The 21463-nt window shown below is 40.3% G+C and overlaps 1 protein-coding gene across 4 annotated transcripts in view; it reads right to left on the bottom strand.

The window, feature by feature from the left end:
* ppp1r1c (protein phosphatase 1, regulatory (inhibitor) subunit 1C) overlaps positions 1-19954 on the bottom strand; it is a 118157-nt gene extending 98203 nt beyond the window's left edge. For 2 of the 4 annotated variants that reach the window (XM_059647663.1, XM_048534616.2), the window contains exons 1-3: positions 19468-19948; positions 19189-19246; positions 15802-15852 (exon numbers count right to left, since the gene is read on the bottom strand). In XM_059647663.1, the coding sequence (XP_059503646.1) occupies positions 15802-15852; positions 19189-19246; positions 19468-19548 (190 nt within the window). In that variant the 5' untranslated portion in view covers positions 19549-19948. Of the gene's footprint in view, positions 1-15801; positions 15853-19188; positions 19247-19467 lie in introns of all 4 variants that reach the window. The other 2 variants (XM_048534613.2, XM_048534615.2) reach the window with 2 other exon arrangements.
* Positions 19955-21463: the final 1509 nt, after the last annotated feature.

Consider the following 21463-nt stretch of genomic DNA (forward strand, 5'->3'; position numbering starts at 1 on the left):
TAGAGTTAGAGCACAAAGAGAGAGAACAGTTGGGCAGACAAAGGAGTGAATAACAATCAGCCGAGGAGAATGAATGGGGAGTATTTAAGACTAACAATAGGCTGTGTTTAATAGCAAACCATCTGATAACCAGGCCTGGTAAGTGGGTGTTGGTGTTGGGGTAAGAACATCGGACAAGGTGCCTGAAACCTTAAAATTATTGAACTCCATATTGAATCCAGAGGCTTTAGAGTCCCCAAACAGAAAACCAGGTCTGAGATACCAAGATGAAGAGCTGGATAAACACAGCAGGCCAAGCAGCATCAGAAGAGCAGGAAGGCTGTCTTTTCAGGCCTAGACCCTTTCTGAAGAAGGGTCTAGGCCCAAAACGTCAGTCTTCCTGTTCCTCTGATGCTGCTTGGCCTGCAGTGTTCATCCAGCTCGGCATCTGCAGTTCCTACTATCTTGGAAAATGGGATCTGTTCTTCCAGCTTGCACTGAGCTTTGCTGGATCACTGCAGCAAGCCTGAGACAGATGTTGGCCAAAGGAACAAAGTGGTGCGTTGAAGTGACAAGCAATTGGAAGTTCAGGGTCTTTTTTGTATACAGGAGCACTGCTTCACCTGGATAGTGTGCTTGGGCCCTCAGATAATGGGGAGGGAGGAAGTAAATGGGCACGTGTCTGCGGTTTCAGGGGAAGGTGCCATGGGCTGTAGGGGTGCTGCTGAGAGTGGAGGAGGAATGGATCAGGGTGCTCTGGAGTGAACGGTCCTTGCGGAAGGCTGACAAGGGAGGAGAGGGCAACACATATCTGGTGGTGGCATCCCACTGGAAGCAGAAAAATGGTGGTTAATGATCCTCTGAATGTAGATGCTGGTGAAATGGCAGGTGAGGACAGAGGGGACTCTATCACTGTTGTGGGAGGGAAGAGAAGGAATGAGGGCCAAAATGTGGGATTTGGGTTGAACCTGGCTGAGGGCCCTGTCCATGACGGTGCTGAGGAATCCTCGATTGAGGAAAAAGGTGGACATTTAGGAGGATCCCTTGTCAAAGGCCTTGGCATCATCACAACAGATGCGACGAGAAATGCAAAGAACGCCACTATTGCTTAGCTGTTTCCTGCCACTATGACAATTCTAGATAACTTTTTAGCATGAGATTGATTACAATCATGCAATCATCAATTACATTCCAGCAGTCCCAGAATTAAAAAATAAGAAAAAGTGACTTGAATTAATAGCATTCAACTGCTATAAATCCTGAAAGTCCTGCTGTACCTGTTGTATGTACCCTTACCACTTCAGAAGGGATGTGAATATAGTTATAAATGATTTAGCAAGTGGATACAAGATCTGTTTTTGATTTAATCAAAGGAGAAACTTTAGCAGATTATTCATCATAACATATGATTAATCTACTAGTGTCTATCATCTATAGTTCAACCTTTTCTCAGTGTTGCAAAAAACACCTAATGGCTAAAATCAAGAAGAACAATTTTAACCTAATTCCTAATCCCCTCCACCAACCTTGGTAAAGCAACCTACAGGATCACGTACAATGCTGGTCTCACACTATCACAACCAATGAGGAGTAATATTAGACAGGGAATAAGCCCAGCCATTTCACCCCTTCCACATGGTGAGGTGATGTTTATGTACCAAATCAGATTCATTTCTCATTGCACTTAGAAATATGAGTTGAATTTTCCCATCTCATTGAAGGCAGACTAGAAAAATGATAAGGCTGGTAGTATGTTGAGGGGTGGCATAAGGATGGCACAATCATTATGAGACATATTGCTGGTGTTGGGAGCTCTAGGGGTGCCACTGCCCATTATGGAGGAGGCCGATCCCTTAAGTAACCCAATTAAAGGCTCAATGTTGTCAACAGCTTCCAGGATGACACTCCATAATGGGGCATTGAAAGGTCCAACGATGGCCACCTGGATCCCCCTAAGGCGAGGCACCACTGCTATCTTTCTGACCTTGGTCTCAATGGCATAACACAGTGATTGCAGAGCCTGGCTGCCGTGATACTCTTAAAGTATTTCAGAGCACTTCATCCCTGGGATGCCCTCATTCTAGGTTTACTGCCTCAGCAATATCTGACAATATCTGAGGGACCACTAATGGCAATTGAATGGTGTGCCCAGCAGTGACCATAGAATTGATCGCCACTGATAAATGCTGGGGTGGGTATGAGGGGGCTTGCAGTTCTGTTTTCATCCTCAGTGGTAAGACTTCCTGCTTCGAGTAAAAATTCAGCCTTTTTTTTCCACAAAGATATTGCCACCACACATGGAGATACATGTATATTGACAAATTATTTCACCCTTCTCAGTCATTTTCATCAACTACCTGTCACCCACTTTCACTCAGGAACTCTGTAGCCTCTGGGCTCAATATTGAGATCAGAAACTTTAGGGCTTTAAGCTTCTCTCGTGTCCTTACCCTGGTGTCCACAGACCAGGCCTTGTAATCACGTGGTCTGCTATTACACACAACCCATCATTGGCCACGAACAGTTCCCATTAAAAAACCAAAAGAACTGCAGTTGCCGTAAATCAGGAACAAAAACTGAAGTTGCTGGAAAAGCTCAGCAGGCCTGGCAGCATCTGTGAAGATAAAAGTCTGATTTAACGTTTCAGGTCTGGTGACCCTTCCTCAGAATTCAAAGCAAAGTAAAGCTGATTTATATTTATTAAAGTTATAGACCTCTTAGAAGCAAAATTTTAAAAAAGCAGATTGCACCTACTGTGCTTACATGTTTTTTTCCACAATTTTACACCTTGGGGGAAGTAATTTAATTTCTGTATGGGTAATATGGTGCATAATTTAAACTGGAATGACAGGCATTTCGTCAACTCTGCAAATAATTGATAGAGCAGCTTACAAATTACCTCAATTTTTCTCCTTTTTAAAAAATTTCTTAATCCATGCAGCACTTTTCATTCTGAAACAATCATTGACAGCATAAAAGGTTTAGAAATCTTATACTGTTTCTAGCTTCCAATTTAATGACTACGAACAATGCTGGTTGTTTCTGTCAACTTCTTTTTTTGATTTGACTTGATTTGCTTTGCTCTATTATTGTCACGAGTAAAGTGAAAAGTGTTGACTTACAAATATTACAGGCAGATTTTGCTTCAACTAGGATTTTGACTTCAGGGCTACACTATTAATTATTATATCTTTAAAAATGGTCTTTTTTAATGGTTTTTCTAATGTAGCCCTGTTACTTGCCAAGGTACACTCAGTTTCAGGCTAGGATAGGATGCTTCAGCCATGAATTCCACGTCACAGAGGCATTGTTAATGTTCCTATGCCTTCAGCTGACACGAGGCACAATTCAGGGAAAGGTTAGTGAATCCAGAATAGTTTTACTTCTGCTCAAAATAACTCAGCCCCATTGCAATCTGCTAAAGAATACATGAAGTTCTTTGGACAAATTAGTTTGAGCGATTGTAACTCTCGTGAGTAATCCAAAGAATTACTCAGGATTTAGATTTGTTTTACTGATTATGAGATGAATAAATGATAAAGAAGCGTTATCTTTCAGGGTTACTAATCCAACAAATAAAACAATCGAGGTTTCATCTTAGATTTGGAGAATTAAGTTGTCATGAGCAAGATTTTTCTAAGCAAATCTATTACATGAGGATTTATAAATCAGTAGTGTGGGACAAAATTAGAAGCTAGTCACTAACTAAAGAGTATGTAACAAAAAGGGGAAGAACACAAAATCACTGTTTATCAAACATAAAATCAATTCTAAAAGAACTGGTTCAGCAAAATTATCTTGTGCATAACATGGAAGAGCAGGCTTAATCCATCATATTTGGCCCATTAGATGATCTCAGCCTGTGGCAGTGTAAAAGTATAGGATAACAAAATATGGGGCCGGATGAACACAGCAAGCCAAGCAGCATCTTAGGAGCACAAAAGCTGACATTTCGGGCCTAGACCCTTCATCAGAAAAGGTTTTCTTTTCTGAAAGAAAACCTTTTCTGATGAAGGGTCTAGGCCTGAAATGTCAGCTTTTGTGCTCCTAAGATGCTGCTTGGCCTGCTGTGTTCATCCAGCTTCACACTTTGTTATCTTGGATTCTCCAGCATCTGCAGTTCCCATTATCTCTGATCGCAGCGTCAAAGTATAATTGCTTTTAAAATAGTCTTGCAAGAGACAACTTATGTAAGTTTATGAGATGTACTTCATTCTGTAGAATTCTTTGCAGCAATCTCTTTAGAAGCGCATAGACATGTAGGCATAGGATTGCGTTTGGCTGTGATGACTCCTATATATGAAAAGTTTGCTCATTCTTACAAGTCAAGACTCATGGATGAATGATGGCCACTTTTACTCGGTACCAGAACACGACTAATGCTAAAGGAATTGGATTACCCCTAAGAATCTGTGTGTTCATGGAAGGGAGGTGAGACCTTTGACCAAGTAATAGAACTGTTTGGATTTTTGAAAAATTTTTTAAAAGATCTGTGACAACTGTAATATTTTTGGACAATGTTTGAAATGTACTTTTGAGAGTTTGCATCAATTGCAAAATGTCCAATTGCATTTGAATTATAAGAAATACTGGCCCATTTGGCAGGATGATCCTTGTCATTTTGGAAAGGCAAATCAGGGCAGGACTTGTACACTTAATGGTAGAGTCCCAGGGAATGCTGCCAAACACAAAGACCTTGGGATGCACGCTCAAAGTTCCTTGAAGATGGAGTTGCAGGTAGACAGAATAGTGAAGAAGGCATTTGACACACTTGCCTTTATTGGGCAATTCAGTGCTTTGATTATAGGAGTTGGGAGATCATGTTGCAGCTGTACGGGACATTGTTTAGGCCATTTTTGGAATGCTGCATTCAATTCTGGTCTCCCTGTTGCAGGAAGGATGTTGTTAAATTTGAAAGGGTTCAGAAAATATTTTCAAGGATATTGGCAGGATTGGAGGTGTAAGAGGGTGAGTAGGCTGGGGTTATTTTCCCTGGACGTTGAGAATGAGGGGTGACCTTGTAGAGGTTTATAAAATCATGAGGGGAATGGATAGGGTGAATAGCCAAGGTCTTTGTCCAAAGGTAGGGAAGTCTAGAACTAGAGGGCACAGGCCTAAGATGAGAGGGAAAGATATAAAGGGGGCCTTAGGGGCCCACTTTTTCATGCAGAGTGTAGTGAGTTTATGGGATAAACTGCCAGAGCAAGTGGTGATGCCGGCCCAATTACAATATTTAAAAGGCATATTGATTGGATACACGAATAGGAAAGGTTGAGAGCAATATGGGCCAAATGGGACTAGATTAATTGAGGCTATCTGGTTAGCATGCACGACCTGGACCAAAGGGTCTATTTCGGTGCTGTACATCTCTATGACTCTGATCTGGAAGTAGTATCAGTAGGAAGGAAGTTAAGGCTTTGTGGAGAAAGAAATAGATATACCATTTTCAGTCCAAAGACTCTTCTTTGTTTCCAAATAAGAATCCATGGACTCAAAATGTTAACTCTGTTTCTTTGTCTCCTGATGCTGCTGCACCTACTAATTTCTCTAGCATTTTCTGTTTCTATTTCAGATTTTCAGCATCTGCTTTTAATGAAGATTTTGGCTGTCAGACTCAAAGGAGAACAATAAACAGGAGAGATGGTGAGTAAAGGTGATCACACACAGGTGCTGAACACAGAACTCAAACAGAGACAGACAGAGGAGCACATCAAACTCTTGTGAGTAGGGATAGGTAGCTAATCTCTCAGGAAAAGGTCAGTTTTTCTGTTTCACAGGAAGGTGACAGGAGCTTTTGGAGGCAATGTGCAAGTCTATTAAAAAGGTTAAACATGTAGAAGATTGTGTGAATGACTCAGAAATCTAAAACACTGGGTACTTTCCAACAAGCGGCCAATCAGTGAACTAGGTATTATTGGTTGGTCAATAGAAAAGGAATTATGAGAAGTTGCGCAGTCAGAGTCGTTGCGTCCTGAGGGAGAGAAGGTTCATAAAGGGGAACTTCACAAATGATAACAAAGTGTGGAGCTGGATGAACACAGCAGGCCAAGCAGCATCTTAGGAGCACAACGGCTGACATTTCGCGCCTAGCCCCTTCAGCAGAAAAGTGGGATGGGGAGAGGATTCTGAAATAATAGGGAGAGAGGGGGAGGCAGATCAAAGATAGATAGAGGAGAAGATAGGTGGAGAGGAGACAGACAAGTTAAAGGGGCGGGGATGGAGCCAGTAGAGGTGAGTATAGGTGGGGCGGTAGGAGGGGATAGGTCAGTCAGGGGAGGACGGAGAGGTCAAGGGGGCGGGATGAGGTTAGTAGATAGGAAATGGAGGTGCGGCTTGAGGTGGGAAGAGGGGAGAGATGAGCGGACGAACAGGTTAGGGAGGCCGGGACGAGCTGAGCTGGTTTTGGGATGCAGTGGGGGGGCTAGATTTTGAAGCTGGTGAAACCCACATTGATACTATTGGGCTGCAGGGTTCCCAAGCGGAATATGAGTTGCTGTTCCTGCAACCTTCAGGTGGCATCATTGTGGCACTGCAGGAGGCCCAGGATGGACATGTTGTCTAAGGAATGGGATGGGGAGTTGAAATGGTTTGCAACTGGGAGGTGCAGTTGTTTATTGCGAACCGAGTGGAGGTGTTCTGCAAAGCGGTTCTCAAGCCTCTGCTTCGTTTCCCCAATGTAGAGGTAGCCACAATAGGTACAACGGATACAGTATACCACATTAGCTGATGTGCAGGTGAACATCTGTTTGTGAACAGTCTTTTTATGGCCTGGGATTGGGGTGAGGGGGAAGGTGTAGGGGCAGGTGTATTACTTCCTGTGGTTGCAGGGAAAAGTGTCGGGTGTGGTGGGGCTGGAGGGGAGTGTGGAGCAGACAAGGGAGTCCTGGAGAGAGTGGTCCCTCCGGAAAGCAGATAAGGTGGGGAGGGAAAAATGTCTTTGGTGGTGGGGTCATCAAAGGCTGATGGTTAGATTCTCTTCTGTTGGATCTGGTCATTGCCTCATACTTAGCAATGTGGATATAACTTACCACTTATCAGTTCAAGCTGGATTTTGTTGCATAAGGACATGGACTGTTTCAGTGTCAAAAAAGCTGAAAATTGTGCAATCATCAGTGAACATCCCACTGCTGATCTCCAGATGAAGGAGGTGTCATTGTTGAAATAGCTGAAGATGGTTGGGCCGTGGGCGCTATCCTGAAGAACTCATGTAGAAATGTCCTTGGACTGAGAAAATTGACCTTCAGCAACCATAACCAATTTCCTTTGTACCATGCATAACTCCAACAAGGGGAGATCATCCTCCTGATGTCAACATTGGCTCCAGTTTTTCTATGGCTCCTTGGTGCCATTATTGCTTAAATGCTGTCTTGATACCAAGGCCAGTCATTCTCACCTCACCTCTGGAGTTTGGCTCTTCAGTCTATGTTTGGACCAAGGCTTTAATGAGGTCAGGAGATGAGTGGTGCCCTGGCAGAACCAAAACTGTGTGTAATTGAGCAGATTATTCATTTGCAGGTGACCCTTGATAGCACTGTCAATGAACCCATCTATTACTTTGCAGGTTACATAACTACTTTAAGGAGGCACAGTGGTATAGTGTTCAGCGCTACCTCAGCACTGTGCTGCCTAACACTGCCAGGTACCTGGGTTCAATTCCAGCCTCAGGTGACTGTTGATGTGGAGTTTGCACATTCTCCTCATGTCTGTGTGAGTGTCCTCTGGTGCTCCAGTTTCCTCCTACAGTTTGATGCTATGCAGCTTAGGTAGATTGGCCACACTAAAGTGTCCAGGGATATGCATAGCTAGGTAGATTGGCCATGGCAAATGAGGGGTTACAGGGAAAGAGTGAAGGGCTGCATTTGGGTGGGATGCTCATCAGAGGGCTGAACGGCCTCTTTCCACAGAAATTCTATGATTGAGAGTTGACTGATAGGACGGTAGAGTGGAGTTGGATTAGTCCTGCTTTTTGGGCTCAAGACGTACCTGGACAATTTTCCACATAGTTGGTTAAATGCTAGTTTTTTAGCTATACTGCAGGCTATAGTAGAGGGCCATGGCTAGTTTTTCAGTACTATTGCCAGAATGTTGGCAGGGTCCATAGCTTTTACAGTATCCAATGCCTTCAATCGTTTCTTGGTATCATGTGGAGTGAATCAAGATGTCCGAAAACGCCTAGATTCATGTGATGTAATGACATTGTGCAAATATTAATGGTTTTATTGAATGATATGTTGACAAATAAGCTAGATAAGTTAAAAATAAAACTTGGACAAGCTGTTGCTCTCAATTTGTAGGATGCTTTGACTGGTTTACATATATATGTGTCAAAGGTTGCCATCAGATTATGCAACATATTTGCACTGCAAATGAAAATCTGTCATTAGGTTTTCCACAATATGCATGGGCTCCATCTGTTGGACGTACTTTCATGGCCTCAGCATTGTCGTTGCACATTGGTTTGTGGTGAGATACTGGTAACAAAGGATTTCAAACTCCTCTTCTCATTTGAACGACAGACATAACCAGCTACCTCATGCTGCTCTTTTGGGTAAACATACAAGTGATTACCTACACTAACAGGATGAGGCCATCAAGCCAAAAAGTTGTTTTGCCTATCAGACAAGAGACTAATGTGATACATGAACTTCCATGTTGATGTAATGTTAGGTATATAGGTTGCATGTCCAGTCCACCAGTGGGCTGTGTCAAACAACACATCCTATTTCCCATGCACAACAGACAACATGCCAATTGTGTTTAAACAGCCCATTCATACAAGCTTCAGAACAATACGTTCCCCACGAGTTGTGATTCTACTATTGGACAATATTTACTCAACAATCATGAATTACACCAGAAAACAATTGTTGATTATCAGCCAGGCTCACAGGGTAGTGCATTTAAGCATTCTAGAACCCACATTTATTAAAACACAGGGCCCAAAGAGAATTTCACAAAATCACTAAGTTTTATGGTGCAGAAGGAGGCCCTGTGGCTCATGGTGTCTGTACTAACTCTTCAAACGAGGATCATTACCGACTGCCATTCCCCTGCACATTAATTCTACCTAAATAATCATCCAAAAGTCTTTTGAATGTCTCTATTGAAGCTGACCCCAATGCACTTCCAGATATTGCATTTCATATCCTAACAACTCACTGTGTGGAAATGTTTCTTTTTTTCTCACATTACATTTGCTTCTTCTGCAAAGCATTTTAAATCTATAACTTTTGGATTTTGGTCCTTTCACAAGTAGAACAATTTCTCTCTATCTACAGCATGGGGGTTCGGTGGTTAGCACTGCTGCCTCTCAGCACCAGGGACCCTGGTTTGATTCCACCCTCTGTGGCTGTCTGTGTGGGGTTTGCACATTCTCCCCTAAACTATATGGGTCTCCTCCAAGTGCTCTGGTTTCTTCCCACAGTCCAAAGATTTGCAGGCTAGGTTGAATAGCTGTGGGAAATGCAGGGACACAAGAATGGGGTGGGGGGCTGGGTTTGGGTAGGATGTTCTTCAGAGGGTCAGCGTGGACTTCATGGGTCAAATTGTCAGCTTCCCCATTTTAGGGACTCTACGATTCTATGATCCGCTCTATCCAGCACCCTCATGATATTGAAAATCTCCATCAAATCTCCTCTCGGCTTTCTACTCTTCAGGAAGGACAGCACCCAACTTCTTCAATGTATCCATACATTAGAAATATCTCATCATTGGAACCATTCTGCACATTTACATCCTTCCTATAATTTGGCACGCAAAACTGTACACAATACTCCAGCTGAGGTCTAACAGGTATCTTGTACATGTTCAACATCACTTCCTTATACTTGTACTCTATTGCTCTATTAAAAAGACAAAAAATGCTATATGTTTTAATTGTTCCCTCAAACTGTTCTGCCACCATAAGTGATTTGTACACATAGACACCCAGGTCTCATTGCACCCTCTTTAGGATTGTGCTCCCTATTTTAATTTGTCTTTCAATGTTGATTCTACCAAAATGCCTTACCTCACATCTCGCTGCATTGAGTCCCATCTGCCCACTTATTTGCCTATGAACCAATTTGTCTATGTCCTATTGAAGTCCTATATTGTCCTTCTCACAGTTTGCAATTCTTCCAAATCCCATTTAATCAGTTAACTTTGAAATTGTCCCTAACGGACCAAGATGTAGATCTTTAATACAATTGAGGAAATGCAACGGTCCCAGAACTGACTGCATAAATTTGCAGATACCATGCATCTTTTTCATTGGAAAAGGGTTCTTGGGGACTGTCAATTTCTGCTGCATTACCAGATTTTGCTTCAACTAGGATTTTGACTTCAGGGCTACACTATTAATTATTATATCTTTAAAAATGGTCTTTTTTAATGGTTTTTCTAATGTAGCCCTGTTACTTGCCAAGGTACACTCAGTTTCAGGCCATGGCAACACACTAACCAATCCGATTCTACCTGCCTGGTCTGAGAACTAAATGTTCCTTTGCATCTCCATGCCAAACATCATCTAACCAATCAGCACCTTTTTCTCATGCTATGTAAATCCATTTTCTTTTTCCCAGTTTGTATTCTTGTGTCTTAATCCTGATGAGCATTTAGACAAAAAGCTTCGACTTTGTGTCTCCATTTAGCAATATTTAAACTTTATCATTCTGATGTTTTCATATTCTAAGTCTGTACAATTTAATTATGCATTCGACAAAGATTGTAAAACAGTGTAAATAGAACAGTATTTCCCAAGGTCTGTGCTAGTAATAATTCATTTAGTTGTACGTTTTCTTTTGAATCAAGCACAAACTCATTATCAAACTTTTTAGAAATGTTTGCTGAAGCTGAAGAACAATAAATTTGTTCAGCAACCGAGACTTTAAACCCAGTCTCAATGTCAACACTCCCTTTTCAGGCATAACCCAGAACTCATTGTACTGAGAAAGTATAAAAGTTCACCAATATCACCTTTTCAATTGCTTATCTTTGTGACTCTTCAACTTTCCAAACCAGCGTTAACAATATTGAATTAGGACATTTTTTGTGTCAAACAGTTATATCTCATTGAAATCAAAGCACAGAAAAAGGCCTTTTTTCATTGGGAAAGGGGTCATGGGGACTGCTCCACTTGCAAACAGCAACCTAACTATTCAAAATCTTTTTTTCAAGCACTTGACTCATGGCCTTGGCATCAGAAATATGTTTTTAAATACTTCTTATATGTTATGAGGGTTTCTGCCTCAACCGCTCTCCGAAGCAGTGAGTTTCATATTTCCACCACCCTCTGAGTGAAAAGATTTTTCCTCGTGTCCCCTGCTAACCTCCTGCCCCTCCTTAAATCTATACTCCCTGATCATTGATCACTCCACCAAAGGGAAAAGTTTCTTCGTGTCTACCCTATCTGTTCCCCTCATAATTTTATACATCTCAGTCATGCCCCCTCATTCTCCACTGCTCCAAGGAAAATAATTCCAGTCTATGTGATCTCTTCATAACTGAAACTTCCCAGTCTGGTAAATCTTCTCCGCAGCTTCTCCAGTAAAATCACATCCCTCCTATAATGTGGATTCCAGAAATGCACCACTAGTTGTGCCCTAACTGACTTTTTGTACAGTTCCAGCATAACCTTTGTGCTCCCAACTATGTGCCTGGGCTAATAAAGGCAAGTATCCCATATCCCACCTTATTTACCTGTACTACTACCTTTATGTTCTGACAGACATCCACACCAAGGTCCCTCTGATTTTCAGTGCTTCCCAGGATCCTGTCATTCCCCATGTATTTCCTTGTCTTGTTTGCCCTGCCCAGTTGCATTATCTCACATTTATCTGGATAAAACCCATCTGCCATTGATCAGTCTATCTGACCAGCCTGTCTTTATCCTTCTGTAATCTACGGTTATACTCCTTGCTGTTTACTACGCCACCAATTTGTGTATCATCTATGATCTCACTGATCAATTGTACTATATTCAATTCTAAGTTGCTTGCATATTCCACAAACAGCGAGGGCCCCAATTTTGATCCTTGCAGAACCCCAGTGGAAGCAGGAAGGAAGTCATCAAAATATCAATCATCTATCACCCTTGGCTTCCTGCCACTCAATGTTAGACTAAATAAACTGAGCCTGAATAGGAGATGAAGGGAGAAAGAGAAAGAAAAAAACACAATAAATTTATTTAGTTTGAGAGACTCTACCTATTAAAAGGAAACTGTGTGGGATGCTTCATCTCTGGCTAGGCCAGCATCCATTGCCCATCCCTATTTGCCCTTGAACAGATTGGCTCTCTTAGCCATTTCAGAGGGCTGTAAAGAGTCAACTGCATTGCAATAGGTCTGGCCTCACGAGTAGGCCAGATTAGGTAAGAAAGGTTGATTTCCTTCACTGAAGGACCTTAGCGAATCAGGTTTTACAACAAGTAGCAATAGTTACATGCTCACCACTAATCATTGTGGCCATTTGACTAGCCGTTAATTTCAGCTTTCACCATCTGCCATGGTGGGATTTAATCCCTTGTCCCCAGAGCCTGGTGGACTGGATTACTAGTAGAGTGACATCACCCACTAAACAACTGTCTCCTCAAAAACCTTGATTTTCAATAAAAAAGAAAGAACTCGGATGCCAGGTGTTCTAACCTAAAATCTTACATATTGTCATCATTCTATTCTGTAACGTAATTGTCATTGTAAAATGTGTTTATTTTAACTATTTAAACTTGTGTCAATTTTGAAAATCAATGCACATCCATGAGCAAAAAAGCTAGAATGAATAATATATGCAGGGCATTGTCAAGCATGCACAAGCATCCTTTGGGAAACAATTGCATGGATTATACATTCAGAAAGACAATTTACCATTTTACCACACATAGTGTGCAGCCAGGATATTTTTTCTTCTATTAAATATTCACATTATTATTTTCGTTGATAATTCAGGTTATTTTGTTACACTTTGCAAAGCCAGTGTTATTTTTCTATTGATAAGACTATTATTATTTTTCTATCTTTTTCCATTACTCATTTAAACCTTGATTTTGACTCTGACAGCAGGACTTTTGCATTAAGGATCTCTGCCTAGTTGCTGTCAATAAGTGACATGATTATGTTCGTGTAAATCCCATCCCCTACCCTCAACACCCCCTTTTCCATAGGTTTCACTTCTCAGAATATTATGTACAAGACATTTTGCTAAATGTGCTCAATGAGAGATTGTGCTTCAGTGGAGACTGGGGCAAATTATTCGTCACATTCCTGGTATTAAAAACATATTAAAGAATTTCTGTTCTTCAGTGGAAATGTCACATTGAAAGTTCAATAATTTTCCAAATTATGTTCCATTAATTTTTAAATTACAACAATTATGATCAGATACATTTTTGTATTCCATTTTCCATCTCCACTCCTTAAGTTGCTGATTCACTTAGGAGCTTGGTTCCAGAGGTATTGGCAGAAATCCAATATTTAAGCGAACAGACAATCTTAAAAGTGAGGCCCTAGATAGTTGGTGCCGACGGGCTGTTCGAATCTAGAAAGTATATAGCTGAATGAGATTCTTGTCTTGGAGCCCTCTCCTTTATAACATAATTCACACTAGAAGGGCTGCATGTATCCTTTCAATTTCGTGCTCTTGATTATCACTTAAACTCCTTTAATTGATATTTCAGTTATTGTCTATTGTCTGTCACAATCATAAAATATTTGCATTGTTGGATTATAAATGGTCAGCTTATAAATTTTTAAATATACAATACCAGGAGTTGAAATCTCCATGTTAGGGAACTTTATCCAAAATATAGGAGTCTAAGCTTTATTTCAGTCTTGGTAGTTTAATGAAGAGAAATTGTTTTCAATGGTCAGTGACTGGATAGCATAAAATTAGGATCATTAGCAAAGACTAAAGAGAGAGGTCAGGATTTTTTTTTCTCTTTTAATTCAGCATTATTAACTTGTGGGATACTCCATGTGTTGGAAATAAAACCTGAAATAGTTTTTAAGCGAAATAATGGATAAAGGAAAAATCAAAAGATTAGGGCAAAATTGCAAGAGGATGTGATGAAGTGAGAGGAATCAGCACAGATGTGATCAACCAAATTACCTCCTTCTCTGCAAAAGATTCAACTGTACGTTTTCTACTTAAATCAAAGTTGCAGCCTCCTTATTGGGTACATCCTTGCTGACATCAGCTCAAAATGAACCAATTATCAGATCTGGTCTGTATGGTTCATTAGCTCACCATGAAATGATTAAGTATTAGGCATCAGGACATCTTGATCAGAGGTGTTTGACCATCAAATTATTCCAGTGTCTGCTCTGGCAGCTCTGCCTTTACACAGCCCAGAAATAGGAGACAAATGGAAATGCTGGGCGATTGAACCAATATCTGACTTTGCCTATTAATACCACTATACTAAAAAGGATATTTTAAAATCAATGTAGTTTAAAATTAGGGGGAGGGAGGGAAACAAATTCTGAACTACATCTTTATATTATAACCTTACTGATTCCTTTATTGATTCATTGAATTTGCAGTTTCTTTTAGTTTTTAATGGCCGTGGAACCCAAAAGAAAGAACATTTCCCTGGTTTGGAGAGTGGGAAGCTCAAAAAGCTGGACAATGACAAATAGCGTAGGTGACATTTTTGGAGAAAGGTTTTTGTACATAATATACCAGCTAGCTTGCTTTAGTCGTGTAATCTTTATCTTTACTGTGACTTGCTTTCAATTTAGTTTGTGAAGCCATTAAGCATACACTTTGAAACATTGCTGTCAGGAGTGGCCAGCTGAAATTGTTGGAGAAAGAATTCTATAAGACATATCGCAGCCTAAGCCTCATAGAAGAGAAGGGAACACGGACAGGCCAAAATTTGAAATCTTTGAAGACATACTCTGAATTGTGTATTAATATTACTTATGTATAGATGTGTTCAACATTAGAACTGTGGGGAAAGTGGAACTTTCGATTAGAATATGATGACAATGATAGGATTCAGTTGAATATGAGAGTCTGGACAACAGATAGATGATCTCAATAGAATTAAGATGGCCTTAGTCTTAAGAAATCCTGCAGTGACAGCACATCTGCCAAGAGGGGAGAGGCCACTGTGTACCTGGATGAGCACAGGCACTCTAAAACTGCCCTGCTGATTGACAGACAGAATCTGAACATGGCAGTGGGAACATTAGACTTAGAAAGTGCAATCTGGTGAGTACCACATTCTGACAGCTCTGCTGTTGACCAAAGAACGAGGACTCGGAGAACTTCCAGGTTCCAGATACCTGCTCGGCCCCAGGGACGGGAGAGAACACTGTGACAATGGAAATCAGAGATTTCATCCACATACAGAGTGAGGGAGCAGAGCAGCAACACTTATGTGAGACACAATGACCCTCCATTGCTCAGCAGTGCAGTGAATCATGTGGCCATCTGGCTTACTCATGTTGTGGGCTGGATCCTGTTGCGGGCGACAGTTTTGGCATATGCTGCATGGAAGCCATTCAGAGCAAGTGGCCAGTTAAATCTGCCAGCTACATTCTGATTTACATGTCTAGTTTTCTCAACATATAAAGTGATTGGTAAGATAGGAAGCTGAATATATAATAAGACAAATTGGGCTTTCAACAATCAATAACTCTCTTAATTGGCAACTCAACACTACACCATGCGAAGGCTGCAATATTGTTTGTGAAAAGCATAAAAGATGGCCTGAGGCTGCTCCTGACCTGAAATGGGACTGGATATGCCACGCAATTTGCCATTGCCTATGTCACTTGACTGCTATAAGGTTCTGCACAATAAATCAGAAAGACATGCATCTTACACTGATCAAGCACTGACCTTTCTTCGGGGAAAGAACAACATCTCTGGAATGAGCAGACACCAGGCAATCTGTCAAGAACAACATGTAGGCGTGTCATTAAAAGACCTAAATGCTTTGGACGTAATAGATGAAAGGCAAATCTTAACAATGACTATTGAACCCAGGTTCAAGTCCCACCTGCTCTGGAGATATATAATAACATCTCTAATAGGTGGATTAGAAAAATAGATTGAAAGTAGGATAGAATACAATTGTTAAAGTTCATGAATGATAATGTTTCTTTGTTGATTATCTACATTCTGTAACTTAGAACTGCAAATGATAATCCGTGCAAGCTTCATTTTTTTTTAAATGTGGAAAAGCATATGTTTGGAGGAACGAGTTACATTTACATATACAGACATATTGTATACTAATTGGCATGCTTGAGTCCAGTGATCGCTATCTCTGCTGTAACTTGCTTCTACTGTAATATGTACCAGCCATTAAACACATACAAAGTGTAACATAGACAACTGGACAAGAGGCTGAGGATGAGGCCTGGAATGTGAGAAAGCAGAGACTCACTGTGTGAGGAATTGCCATCCATATTGCCCTGACTGGCTGTAATTGTAACTTACTTCCCAGGATTTTAATGGATGCTGTGGAAAGTTATTGTCTGCTTTCGGGGGAAATAGTTCGTTTGAAGACACAAATATGTTGAGTGATCTTTACATTTCTTGTATCATTGTGACGACCGATTTTGATGGGCACATGGGCTAAACAACTTGCGCCAGAGACTATCAGGGGAAAGACATCAACAGAAACAAAGGCCTATAAGAGGCTGAAGCTGGAACAGGAAGAGATTTTGTGTCAGAGTGGGAGGGACCTCGCTTTTATAAATTTTTTTTGCTATGAATGTTTTACTACAGTTTGTTTTAAATGTGTGTTGTGCAGCTTTGTTACTCGGAATATTTATCTGCATTATTAAAGATATTACTCCACATTATCCTCTATGATGATGTCAGCCAGGGCAGCCTGAATTACTTAGCATTGACCTTAACAAATTCATTGGTATTAACTGAATTCACATAGCTAACTTGGGTTGCTAAAAATGTTGTCACCTTTAACACACAGCTCAGAGTGGAAGGAATGTTGGAAGTGCTTTTTCTGCAAGAGTTTCATGCCTATAATTGCATAAAGGGGGAAAAGGCACACCTTGTTGCCTCCATCAAAGATTTTTTCAATATAAAAATACAAAAATCTTCCACGTTTTTTAGTCCTTTATCCTTTATTTAGTACATATTAAACATTGCCTAGCAGCACTAGATGCCAATTATATTCTAGAATCCCAAATGGCCAGCTTTGCTGCAATGGTAGTGAAACCAAACACAGCATTTGTGATCACTTACTGCTACTACTTCATTGTAAGTGCTACAGAAGTGATGACTGAAATACAGAGAAGGCAAAAATGAACAGGAATCCAGCCTCACATATTATTGGTAAAAGCCTTCTGTCTGTCCTCACTACCATTACCATTAAACCGGTGGAAGGCATACATTATATCTGTAATATCAACTTATCCACCACAATATCTGGAGAATCATCCACAGTTCATCCTTAGAAGATCCACTTCCATACTCCTTGCCAGCCCAAGCCTCATTTCTCTCTGACTGCTCTTTCAATCCCATTTACATGCGTTTTATTTCAGACTCTAGCCTTCAAAATATGCAAAAAAGTTCAGCCAATCTATGAAGGATGACCTGTAAGGTATTAAGAAATGTGGAGATACAGTGAAGTAACACTGCTCAGAAATGGAGAAAGGATTGTGGGCAAAAGAAATGAAAACAATAACAGAAAGCAAATGAGAGCTATTGAGAGAAAGTATGGAAAATAAGCAAAAAGACAAAAAGGCAGAGAAAGGTAGAAAATGGTAAACACATAAATAGTTACATAGGGATGGCAGATTTTTAAATTAGTGGACAGCTCTGTTAAAGATCAACTTAATTGTTTGAATTTGTGCAACAATTACATCTATATTTTTATTGGGATGAAGCCACAATAAATAGCACAGTTGGGTCACCACAATTGCTTCCAATGTGCTCTGAGTAAATGCTCATTGAAATGCCCTTCAAATGCACAGAATAAATCTGCTTATAAATTGACATTGTTTCTTCTGAGTGATTCACCTGCCTCAAAAGACTGCACATAATTAGGTTGAAAATTGAAGGCTTTTGCAGAAATCCTGTAATTCACAAATCACCTGATTGAAATACATCAAGTCATATTCACATGGTACGTAAAAGTCTTTAGTGAATTCTACACATCAAAGTCTGTCCTTGTTATATATATATATTTCTACGGAAACTAATATTGTAATTTCTGGAGCCTACAATGCTGCCCTATGACTTTTGCAGTATCTTGGCTGGTGAGTCATTTCCTGAGAGTTGCTTTACAACTGTATGCTTCCAGAATGTTTCAGTTTATTTCTGATCAGATCTTATTTATATCACTCAGTGAATTTAATTTTAAAAATATGCTGATGCATCTTCCTCAGGAAAGTAAGGAACGGTGCAATATATATAAATACATATCTACGCGCACAAGGGCAGGTTAAAGGATAAAATTGTGCAACCAGACTTTACTGACGCATTCTAATAATAAGTCCCATAGCCAATTTTTTTTAAAAATCTCAAGGTCAAAAGATGCATGTGTGCAGTGTCATTACAATGTCCATTTTGTACGTCAGATTTCTTTATCTTGTAATCTGTTTACACTTCACAAGGACAAAGCTCAAAGATACCAGCAGGAACAAATGTGGGAAACAGCTGCAGAAAAGCCGAAAGCATTAGATTTTCTGCCTGCTGATCAAACATGTTCCTGCTCGGTCCCATTGGGTTTTCAGTCTGTATGCACCATGAATGTAATAATTTCAAACTAGTACTGTATCAGATCCCAAATAACCACTCAAGTGAAATCTTCAATAATGATAGGTTAAATATACATCTTTAGCATTGACTGTCTCTGTCAGGGTGCTTCCTTTTTATCAGTGCTATGAAGTCACCACTATCTGGTAGTAAAAGACAGCTGAGTGTCTCCAGCATTACAATAAAGCAGATCTGGTGAGTTATTAAAGTAACATTGAGCTAGCAGAGATTTGGAAACAATTTCAGGAAATCACAGAAAATTAACTTACATATTTCATGAATTTTACAAGTATACGTTTCAAACAAAACCGTCCTTCTCTGAAATTTTGGTATTGATGTCATATTGCCTGTTACTTTCTTTGTGCTTATGTGCAAATAATTTAGGAATATCAGCAGTCATTATTTCAACCATAACAGAGCACACAAGAAAACCTATTGCTTAACTTGTTGTTGTAAATTCATGCTTAGCCGATGTGATTTCGATCATTTATCCATTACCTGGTGATGACTCATTAAGAATAACAAGTGAAGCTGGAGTAGGTCTTCGCCTTCTGATCTGTAGAAATGCAATCAAAACAGAACTCATTGTTTTTGCCACAAACACCCAAACTTTTAAAATCAACCTCAAATGTTTTAAACTACCTTTTCGATTTTAAATCGAATGCAATCGTGAGGAAAGAACAAAGAACTAAAATAAGATTTGCTTCAGCATGCATAAAACCCATTTGATATTAATGCCTTCTTTTTCCAAATATCTTGTGAAAGTCTCTTCTTTACCTGTTCAGCTGCCTCAGGGTCTAAATGACTTTGAAATAAAGGCACTGCAAACTGAATCTTCTTTGGACTGTTTGGCTCCATACTGTTAGCACAGGAGACTCCAACAATCCTGAAAGCAGAAATGAGCTCCTGTTGTTATCCACCGTCACTCCTTAAAGACACCGTGGTTGTTGCAGCCTCTCCCAAAGTCTCCCAGTTAATGAATGAAGGTCCTCTGAGCTGCGACTACTGTACTGAACAACTCCCTCATTAGACATCCAGGAGCATGTTTGCCTTTGCTCTTGCAATCCTACAGTGCCCTCAATACAAACCATCGAAAACAATGAGCTAATTGTACACTAGCCCAACTCCACAATAGCCAGGCATTTATCCACAGACTAATTTAAAATGCAATGCTGGATTTGAATGGCTTTGTGTCCTGGGATTTGAAAACACCAATCCATCTACTATATATTATTAGTAGTCTACTCAAATGTGCAATATAAGCTCCCTTTGGACTCTGCTGATGTACTGTTAATTATTGATAAGCACAACTCAGGAAGCTTTTTTCTTATATTTGATGGAATGGATTTCACTGCACATTCACCTAACTGCTTAGTGGGGGAATCATAACTTAAATTCTGCATCATGTATTTTGGACATGAGCAGAGGTACAAGAGCTAAATAATTTTTGTTCCTCAAAATTTAGACACAAACATGAATCTTTTTTAGTTTGAGCTTGGCTCAGATTCAATGTCAGACTCACTCAAACCAATTCTTTGCTTCAGGTGTATGCACTCTATCAAGCTTTCACTTCTGAGAACACTGCTCACTTATTCAAATAGCATGCACCTACAACCACAGGTAGAAACTGGAAAATCTTAATCAAATGTGGCTATGGCAAGTCTAACTACGGCTAAAGGTTTTATTTTGATTATAAAGTGAACAATTAACTTTACTTTGACAATCTCAAGTAAATTTCAACACATTTCAGCAACAGCTTCAGCCTTGGCAGGAATTGAATTAAATAATGCAAATTGCTAAATTCATAGTAATAACCTGTACTCATAGAATAACTTTAACATGATTACACATTCCAGAAAGATCCACAGAATCATTATCTCTCACCCGTTAATCCAGAGACCTGGGTAGTGCTCTGAGAACGCAGGTTCAAATCCCACCATGGCAGATGGTGGAATTTAAATTCAATTTTTTTTAAAAACTCTGGAATTAGGCCTAGTGATGACTGTGAAACAATGTCAATTGTCTTGAGAACCTGGTTTACTAGTGTCCCCTAGGGGACAAACTGCTGTCCTCAACTGATCTACATTTAACACTAGATAATAAAATGTGAGGCTGGATGAACACAGCAGGCCCAGCAGCATCTCAGGAGCACAAAAGCTGACGTTTCGGGCTTAGACCCTTCATCAGAGAGGGGGAAGGGGTGAGGGTTCTGGAATAAATAGGGAGAGAGGGGGAGGCGGACCGAAGATGGAGAGAAAAGAAGATCTCCAACTCTCCTCTCCACCTATCTTCTTTTCTCTCCATCTTCGGTCCGCCTCCCCCTCTCTCCCTATTTATTCCAGAACCCTCACTCCATCCCCCTCTCTGATGAAGGGTCTAGGCCCGAAACGTCAGCTTTTGTACTCCTGAGATGCTGCTGGGCCTGCTGTGTTCATCCAGCTCCACACTTTGTTATCTTGGATTCTCCAGCACCTGCAGTTCCCATTATCACTGATACATTTAACACTAGTCCATTTAGCCGTGTAGTTAATTCTCAACTGCCCTCTGGGCAATTAGAGATGGTCAATAAATGTTGGCTTAGCTAGTGACACCTATATCCTGTAAATAATTACAAAAGAAATGTATGACACCCAGCTACAATGAAAACATGGTGTCAGATGGCTGAAAACTCGGTCAAAGAAGGAGGTTTAAAAGAATTGAAAAGGAGAAAAGTAAGATAGCCACATCAGTGTAATATAGGGAGGGAGTTTCTGGATTTATGGCCTAAAGACAT

Source organism: Stegostoma tigrinum, chromosome 7 (genome assembly GCF_030684315.1).
Source record: "Stegostoma tigrinum isolate sSteTig4 chromosome 7, sSteTig4.hap1, whole genome shotgun sequence".
NCBI lineage: Eukaryota > Metazoa > Chordata > Chondrichthyes > Orectolobiformes > Stegostomatidae > Stegostoma > Stegostoma tigrinum.